Raw genomic sequence first — 10,000 nt, 5'->3', positions numbered from 1 at the left:
AGATACCGCCTCTATTACTATTATACAGAATATACAGTGATTATGTGTACATACAAAATGGCTGCTATCTCACCTCTATGAGTTCTGTATCGTGGTTTGTAATAAAGACCATTTTTCATCTCTGAAATGCTTGTGTGAATGAAGTGTGAAATGAAAAAGAGAGGTTTTATGCACATCCAACATACTGTAGTCACAGGAGCAGGACAAAGACATATACAGTACATTTTAAAAAAAGGAATGTCCAATCAATTTGTTATGCTGCTCCAGTGATTCTTAAAACCCTTGACCTGAACAGGTGAACATTAGTTATTATTGTTAGGGCTCACTATACTATCCATAGAATATCCATAAGACATTGTTAATGTGTTGATTGACTGTTAGGCTTACAGAGTTGACTTCCTAAAGGTTTATCGGGCAGACTGCATATTGGGCACGGTTATAGATGTATCTGTCTGATCGTAAGAGAATGGATTGCCTGACCACCGCAAAAAACTCCTGTAGGACGCTGACATTCATTTATCAACATCAGACTGCAAGGTACTGTACATCTAATCCCAACATGAATGACCTAGACATGAGCACTGAGTACCATAGAGGGCGCTATACTTCACAAAACACTGTCAGGCCCTGCTCTAATATTTTACAGGTTCAACCTTGACTTTTCCTGTCCAAAGCATTGCATACTCCAATCAAACTGGGTCGGAACTGTGATTAGTGGGCTAAACATGTTCATCTGACCAATCCACGTGGAACACTGTATCAGACCGGAACGCCTAGGCTAGAACAGAGACCCCCCCGTCAATTCCCGATGTCTATCACCGTTGCTGGTGGGAGTGTCTAACCTGCAAAGTTGCTCCAGAACTGGGAACAGCGTCGGTAGCAGCTTAATTCCCACTACTGTGACAGGTAGGCTAGAGGCTGTTCCTCCACCTCCAAATAGAAATGTTCCAACGCCACTAAGAGAAGGACTTTCGCGTGCGTCCAACACCGGCTCGACTTGAGAAAGAAGGCATCACGTTTTTGTAAGTCTTTCGTTTGTTTTTAACTCAGAAACGATTAAAGGAATGGTCAAAAAACATAAAATTGCCTAAAGACCATGTTGTTAACTTTTTAAAAATTGTATTTTTTTTGTGTGCTTTTTTTTACTGGTATGGTTAGCCTACAGCATCAAGTCAACTTTTCTGCATTAGTGTTTGTGGCAACTCAACATCCCTAAAATAAACTGTCTTGTTTTTTCCCCCAATTGAGACGGTGAGCGTGAGGTGAAAAGCTACCGGAGAATCCATCTGCACCTGCCTCACGCTGAGCCACGCGCACAACACCTGATGAGGATGACGTTTTGTTCGTTCGGCTCGCGTTAAGCAGGTGCAGGGTCCCAACGTGGAAAGTTTTAAAAACTAAAGGAGCAATTGTTTAATTAATAGTGCTTAACCTCGATTATATAGAAATTGAATCGGCTATATAGGTCTACAAAAATACCCTCATCCTACTATTTCCCAGTTCTGTTTTGAGTTGAAACCGTCGGAATAAGGCTCCAGTTGCAGTCAGGGTGATCTGCATGGAAAGCATGTCCCCAAAGCCTCTTTCAAAGGTCCCTGACAACAGGTGCGCGCGCTTGTTCATATATGGGTAGGTCTTCATAATTACATTTAACGTTCTCTTTTTGCAGAGAGGACCAACATGTCACCATGGCAACTCGTGCCCCGCGGTGTGGGCAAAAAACAGTAATAGCTCTCTGTTGGAGGAATCGGTTAAACATTAACGGACCGTGCGTGCGAATTCGCAGACACAGCGGAGAGCTCTCGAGCGGGACCATCTGACCATGCGCCTTCCCACTAACCAATCGAGCATTCTGTTGTCAAGGGTTCTTTAACAACTGGTTCAATATAATTTGTGTACATATATAATGTTTTTACAGTATCATATAGGTCTAATAAAGGTTTGGCATCCCCTAAACGGGGTCTGACCTATCAGCCTTTCAGACCCGTATCCTGCGGTGCACACAAGAGTTGTTTCAGAGTAAAATTAATATAGTATGTGAGACACTGTGTTCTACCAAAAGGTTCCGGTAAGGTGCATAGGCTTTCACAACATAAAATGGTAATAAACAGAATGAGTGCAATCTGAGTTTTCATTCTCAGTATTCTTTAGTATTTTTATTTTCAGTAGCAGGTGTAAAACCCTAAGATTTTTTTTTATTTTATCTATTTGCTCCTTCCAGGGGGTCCTGGGGGGGTTTTGTTTAATTATGTGTTACCACTCCCTTGTATTATTTCCTGAAATAATAATCAAACAGCTTTTGGTGTTTCGTCTGTCTGTCATACTCCTCATCTCCTCTGCTTTCTCCTCCTCTCTCCTATCCTGGTCATAAAAAGGATAATAATCAGTAGGCTATTATGACAACCAAAATGTACACAAATCTCTTATTGTTTGATGTGATGATTAGATCATAAACACATGTTATTTATCCATTTATTTTATACATTGACATGACCATTTTTTTGGACACACCAACCAATAACAGATTATACAAAAGCAAATCAATTAATGCACTATTCCATTCCATAGGGGCTAAAATAGTCATCAAGGCTCATCATTCCATATGGGCTGACAGTCACACAACACAGCAACACTATTGGATGCCAGCTGCAGGCCAATGCAGCTACATCAATCAGCATTCTATTGTTATTTTATTACTTTACCACACTTTTCCTGTAGGACGATGGAGTAATTCACTTTGAAAATAATATTATATTAACCCTAAATGTAATCTTCTTCACCAACCTGAGCTTGTACATGAGGCAGTGGCACTCTCACCTATACTGACTCATGCTGCTACAGCAGCAGGAGATACCTCTTCCTCCTCCTCCTCCTCTTGCCTCGCCTGCACCTCATTGCCTTCATTATTCTTTTTGAAAAAAGTCATGATGTCCATAGTGACAGTCTAGCTAGCTACCACCAGATGCCAACTAACCCTTAGATATCTATGAACTGATCTGCTCTCTCGCACGCTCACAGACAATGTGTGTGTGTGCCAAGTAGCATGTCTGAAGTAGATCTTCTGTTTGAATGACACACACAAAGTCCGCAAAACGTACTTGCGTTTTTGATCAATGATATCATATTATTTGCAGCTTTCAGTCACTCTGCCGCATGCTCCTGGAACAAACACCCTAAAGAAATCAAACAGGCCCAAACCCTAAACATATTTAAAACTAAGCTAAACCTTCATGTTTTGCAGCAGTTATGATTAAACACTAACACTTCTCTATTTATTACCTTGTTAAATGTTTATCTATTTATTTTCTATATGTCTACTCTTGTAAAAAAAAAAGAAAAAAAAAGGGAAATCTTACTATCATCTTACTGTATTTCTTTAATGCTGTATGTAAAGCACTTTGAATTGCCTCTGTTGTATGAAATGTGCTATACAAATAAACTTGCTTTGCCTTGCCTTTAGACATATTTGTTTCCAGGCAGTTAACATGTAGTTGCTAGGTAATGCTGAACAGGTGATTTCCACCTTTGCCCACAGTAAACAGAGGCCCATCCTCAATAGGGACCAGAACACAATGTTGAGAGTTTAATATCTTGTTCATCATTTGCACTTCACCTTCCAGAACTTTCCTGACAACGCAGAGATGCTAAGGAGGATATCTGTTACCACACACACACACACACACACACACACACACACACACACACACACACACACACACACACACACACACACACACACACACAGCCTACACGTTGCTTCTCTTTTTAACACCACTAGATGGAGACATCTGCATTGTTGGTATCATGGCCTGATCTGAATCTCAAACAAGGTTTAGTGAAGTGTGTCGGCTTGTTAGAGTATACCTCTGATATATCTAGTGTGTGCTGGCAGTGCCTCACCCACCTGCCACCTTCCTTCGTAAAGAATTAGACCTTATAAAGATAAGATGACATGTTTGTTGGTGTCCAGTTATCCTAGCCTACCACATTTAGCATCTGTAGTCTAGAGAGAGAAAGAGAGAGAGAAAGAGAATGTGTGTGTGTGTGTGTGTATGTGTATGTGTATGTGTGTGTGTGTCCATGTACTTATTGGCAGGTTAAATGTGTTCATTTTATAACCATAGTGCCACCTTGAGTTGGCCTAGTGATTCAGTATTGATGTTCTCTCTTGCTCTCCTCCGCAGCCCCCCTCCCTCTCCTTCACCTTCCCTCCGTATCCCGCGGCCTCCGCGGCATCTCCATGGAAACCAGTATTCCATAGGCCGCGCCACGCTGATGATGATTAGCCTATGTTGCATAACCAATTTTAAACTATTTGTTTTTCACTAGCCGCTAAGACACCGCAGAGAACTCGATCCGGCTTCAATTCAATGCTACAGTCATCAAAAACTCATACAGCCTGTCTCTATATCTCTATCTATCTATCTATCTATCTACTATCTATCTATCTATCTATCTATCTCTGTCTCTGTCTATCTGTCGGTCTGTCTGTCTGTCTGTCTGTCTGTCTGTCTGCCTGTCTGTCTGTCTGTCTGTCTGTCTGTCTGTCTGTCTGTCTGTCTGCATCTAGGCCTATCTATTCATGCAGCTGTCTCGCTTCTGTTGCCGTGGAAACGGAGAGGAAAGCACTCGGTGAAAATCTTGAATTCCTTTAGCCCCCGGCAAGCACCTCCGCAGTATGCCCCCCTCTCTCCTCTCTCCTCTCTCCTCTTCTCTTCTTCCTCAAAGCGGCACTTCTGTAAGACTGCAGCAAATCTGAGCCAATCACCTGCGTGGACAGCCGCACCACGTGGTCCGTGTTCCTTTATTCAGAAATTCGGGGGGTTCTCTGCGCTTGGGCTGATGAGTCATCACGGCAAGACTAGACACGCGCGCGCGCTCGCACACACACACACACACACACTCGCGCGCGCTGCGATGATGAGAATGAGTATGATGATGATGATGATGGTGAAGAAGACTTATATTGAGAAGAAGAAGATGAAGGTGAAGAGAACGATGATGATGACTGTTAAATGCCGGAAGGCAACACCATATTGTCATGTAGACGTTTACCTGTAGCCTACGAGTTTCGTGATGAGACCGCGCAGTTTCAGCACCATGGCCAGCGGCTAGGCAGAGCGCGCGTTCAGGACGGTCTGTCCTCACGACTCGCGCGCCCATAGAAGAAGCGCGTTTTTCCACTCCAAAAAGCCTCAGTGCATCAGTTGCACTTGTAATAACTGTGTGCATGGTTGGCTGCATCGCTACATTTTCTCGACTGTATAAAAAATGTGCTCTGGGAATTGTTTTTAGCCATACATATAGACATGTACATTTACATTCAAGTAATTTAGCAGACGCCTTTATCCAAAGCGACTTACAATAAGTAGCCTACATTTATTTAGCTTACATTTGTCTACTGTATAGCTTGAAGTCTTGACTTAATGACTTAAGAGTCTACTTTGCTTTAGAGGGCAATGGAAGTTAGAGTTTCTTAATTATCAAGATGGCCGAATAGACTGTTACTACATATCTGACCTTAACGGTAGCGTATGTATCCAGGGCTATCTTGTCGTCTGTTTAAACTGACATGCTCCTTAGGTCTTGCAGTCTATAGGCCTTACTTGCCTTCATAAGCCAAAAGCTCAAAACACCCCTGCGTACTCAGTCTCTTAATAAAACGAACAGGCCCTTGCGGTTTGAGAGTTCTGTTTGACAACCAGGCATGTCATTAATCGTTGTGCGCATGTAAATGAATGAAGGTGCACAATGTGGTTTGAATAGGCCTCCATAATCCAAATGGATTCTTGAACAAAGGCTTAGGGTTTACGAGTTACATTCTCACCATGACAAGACAAATCAAATAAATATTGCTGGGACGCAAAGGTGTGTAACCATTTATACTTTTTGATACAATATAAAACATGACGTTTTATGCATTGTAGTTGGCACATGTTGACGGTAAAGAATCCGTTCGTTTGTAACGTGATAAAATAGGCTTAGTACATTCAACGTTCACATGGGACTCGGTGTCACTCACGCGCCACCGAGTCCAGGCTACCACAGAGATCTCCATGTGCGCGAGACATCCTTCTCTATAACTCTCCCCCATCTCCCTACCTCAGCATGAAACGAATATTGAAATATATTACCCCAACACACTGACGCACTAAACTATCACTTAAACTCATAGCCTAACTCATAATATCGCCTGGGCCACGTAGCCTACAGCCTAAATCCATTTCAAAAGCCACAATGAAGTTACAATCAGAATATTTTTGTTTTTTTACAGCATGCAGTTGGCTAAGTGAACTATACAAGATCTACCCCTCAACCCAGTATCCAATGAACTGTGTCGGTACAGCAGATTCCCAGAGGTTTGATTCACATAAAACGATATGACCGCTCGTTAACGGGGCGATGTTGTAGACCGGTTATAGGCCTAATTTACACCTATTTCGCTCCGCGTTTCGTGTTATAATCCTCTGGCGCCTCTGTCCGGTCCACAGACCGGAGTATACATTCAGTCCCGCTTAATTAACCGGCGGGATTGTTGTCCGTAAAGGTGTGTCCCATCCCAAACCAAATGTCCCCCCCTGTCTAATTTCTTCTCCGCTTAACGGTCCAGGTCATTGATCCGTTTTCCGTCCCTCTCCTTCTCCTTCTCCTCCTTCTCTCTCTCCTTCTCCTTCTCTTTCTCCCTTGATCCTCCCTCGTTCTTCAGGTCTTGGAACACCTCGGTAAAGTAGTGCGGGTCGGCGTTGATCTTTAGCATGGGCCCGCTCATCTTGTCGATGAGCCCCAGGGCCCGGTCCCAGAACGCTTCCCGGCTGGACTCCACCAGGAACGGCTTGAGCGGGTATGAGATCTCGTTGCCCATGTAGGAGTAGGCCAGGTACAGGCAGGTGAGGAAGGTGGCCTGGAGCTCGTATTCCGAGGCCGTGTCCTCTTCCACGGCCTCTCGGCACAGCAGGTAGACGAAGACCAGGTTCGCCGGGGTGATGAAGCCCTGGTCTTGCCAGCCCTGGACCAGCAGAGCCCGGTCCACGTTTCGGAACCAGAGGATGACTTCGTTGGGGGAGAGCTCCTTGAGCTTGAAGCAGCGACGGCAAAGGAAGTCCGAGAGGCAGCGAAGGAGCTCGCCAGTGGACGCCTGTATACGAATGGAAGATATAACACATGAGAGGTACCGGACACACACACACACACACACACACACACACACACACACACACACACACACAAATGTACTATAGGCCATACCTGTACGACCACCCGCCGAGGTGAGAGGAAAGATCGGCCATTCTGGGTCTGACGCCGGTTCTGGTCCGGTACAGTGGGCACGGGGACGGCAATCGGCCCAGGCTTTGGTCCAGCCGATTTTCGGTCAGTTATTCCACTTACAGGTTGGGATTTCTTGAGGTTGTCGGTGTTGAGTTGATCCACTGATGAATCCGGTCGGGCCTGACTCGCAGGGGGGAGATTCGGATTCACCTTCTTGGCACTTTTCTTCTTGGCTGAGGCGGCGACGAGGCGCTTCCACGTCAGTGCGTGGAGCAGCACCGAGTGGCGCTTCTTAAGGTTCTTCTCGGGTTTCCCGCCGGTCGCCAGTTCCGGCGGTTTCTCGTCCACACACACACCCGCCTTCCTCGAGCTCGGCGACAGCGACAGAACCGTGCCCATGACTGCAGCGCGCGCCTCTCAACACACACCCCGACAGCAGCCCGAGCCCTGGATCTCGGTCCCGTATGAATGGTTGGGTATGTGTGCTGGCTTAAATGGTCACACACTCCAGATTGACATAGAACGTTTGGTGCGTGTGTCAATTCCAGCGAGCTGTGAGAGAATCAATCAGTCAATCAGTCTTGCTCACCCTCGCTCTCCCTCTCTGTATCTCTCTCACTCTCTCTCACATCCATGCAGACACACTCGCACTCTGGCACTCCTTCTGTCGCAGCACCGTGCGCGCAGACGCACGCGGCTGATGGAATGGGCAAGAGCCGGTTGCAGCGGGGGTGAGAGGGATGCTGCGGATCCATACCGCTTAACGCGGAGAGCAGCAGCTCCAGGTGGCCTATCAATGAATGAAACACAAAGATTGACAGCTTCCCTGACCAATGGGAATGCATGGATAAAACGTCCGTGAACACCTCCCCTGCTTGTCATACATAGGCTGCGGATATTTATCAGAGAGAGAGAGAAAGAGAGAGAAAGATATATATATATATATATATATATATATATATATATATATATATACTGTATATATATATATATATATATATATATATATATATATATATATATATATATATATATATAGAGAGAGAGAGAGAGAGAGAGAGCATAGAGGATGAAAAGATTAAAAGAAAAGGGGGAAAGGTTAATGGTTGTTGCTCCTCTCTTCTCTCCCTGACCCTCTTATCGTTTCCTTCGCACTGCAGTTGAATTCAATTCAAGGGTAAATGGTTAATGGTAAAGTCTTGGTCAGTAATAATAATAATAATACTACTACTAATAATAATAATAATAACTTTTTATTTGTAGTATTCCAGTATTTCTCCTAGCACCTAACCCATGCAGGAGGCTCCATTGTTAGGTTACTGATTTTTTTTGGTCCATGGGGAAATTAATTCATTGTATAGGACGCATAAAAATGTATGACATGTATGACAATCTCATGTGCAAAAATAAATAAATGAAATGAAAAGTAGCCTGTCATACTCCTATTCACTGAACTAAACAAGGGGTGAGTAACTTCAGTCCAGGAGAGTTGTAGTTCTGTTGCAGAAGGCTCTGTTGAAATACAGTAGGCCTATGTCTATAAGAAATCCCTCCTTGAGGAAATCACTATAGGCTACTCAATTTATGAACATAATGGTGTCCTGGAAAGTAGCCTTACAGGATAGAAACTCTACATTACATTTTTGGCATTTAGCAGACGCCAATTTAAAGTGACTTAAAATCAATACATTTTACTAAGTAAGTGAATCATGTAGCCCTGCGGCCTCAAACGTTTCACCCTTGAACCTTGAAGATGTCCTCTTGGCCGGTTCAAACTCTGCTCATCACATTGGTGTCGTGATCTGGATGGGAAGGTCACTGTGAATGTGACGGAGGACGTGATTTGGAAATCAAACTCTCCTGAGGAGGTAGCCCTGGCCGCTGCCTGACAACTGAAAACGCAAGTGCCTTTACTTCCTCCGACATTGGAGACGCGAGTTTGAACCCTGTCCTTCATTAGTGGAAAAGGGGGTAGGGCATTATTGAAGAAAAAAAAACGCTCATCTCTACACTCACGCACATCTGCATGGCTGAAGAACCATGACATTTGTAGGAGAATACTGCCTCCCTGTGGGGGAGGTTGTCTCAATCATAGTAATGCCAATTAACTTCAGGCCTAGGTATGTACCGAGGCTAGCGACATGTGGAAAACAATGTGGAAAAGAAAGAATGAAACATGGAAAACAATGTGGAAAAGAAAGAATGAATGTGGAAAATAATAAATAAATATAGAAATGTATTTCGTTATACTGTGTGTATTCATGGATTTATTTGTTCATACATTCATTTATGTGTCTATATATTTATTGTTAATTTTGGCAGACTTGGTCCTCCATAAGCGACCCCATTAGCCTAGCAGCCTAGCCGAATAGGCCTAGGCCTTAGGCCCACACCCGGCTACAGCCCTAATAGGTTAGACTAAACCTTCTGGCCTATAGATAGGCTATATTATAGCAACAATGTTGTGTCACAATAAACACTGTAAAAAAACAAGAACGGTACTATGAACAGTGGATATACGAACACATATAAAATCCGTGAACTAGGTTTATATCAGATTAAAGAGATAGATGAGGATATGGGATGAAACCGTAGCAGGTGCAAGACGTCACAGATTGATGTAATGACACGTGCTGTCCGCTAGGGGTCAGGAGCGCACCGGTGATAGAGAATACCCCCATCTGTTCAGACATCAGTCAGAAACGGGGACAAAGGCGGCTTATAGGGGAGGCAT

At 44.0% G+C, this 10,000-nt stretch overlaps 1 protein-coding gene across 1 annotated transcript; it reads right to left on the bottom strand.

Annotated features, from left to right (window-relative positions):
- Nucleotides 1-6,598: 6,598 nt before the first annotated feature.
- cdk5r2a (cyclin dependent kinase 5, regulatory subunit 2a (p39)) lies at nucleotides 6,599-7,665 on the bottom strand (the record flags this gene model as incomplete). Its single annotated transcript, XM_080525884.1, has 2 exons — nucleotides 6,599-7,135; nucleotides 7,246-7,665. The coding sequence occupies 2 exons, from the start codon at nucleotides 7,663-7,665 to the stop codon at nucleotides 6,599-6,601; spliced, it is 957 nt and encodes a 318-aa protein (XP_080382010.1).
- Nucleotides 7,666-10,000: the final 2,335 nt, after the last annotated feature.

Source organism: Nansenia antarctica (assembly GCF_963989245.1).
Source record: "Nansenia antarctica genome assembly, chromosome: 3".
Classification (NCBI taxonomy): domain Eukaryota; kingdom Metazoa; phylum Chordata; class Actinopteri; order Argentiniformes; family Microstomatidae; genus Nansenia; species Nansenia antarctica.
This window is presented reverse-complemented; position numbering and strand designations above follow the sequence as displayed.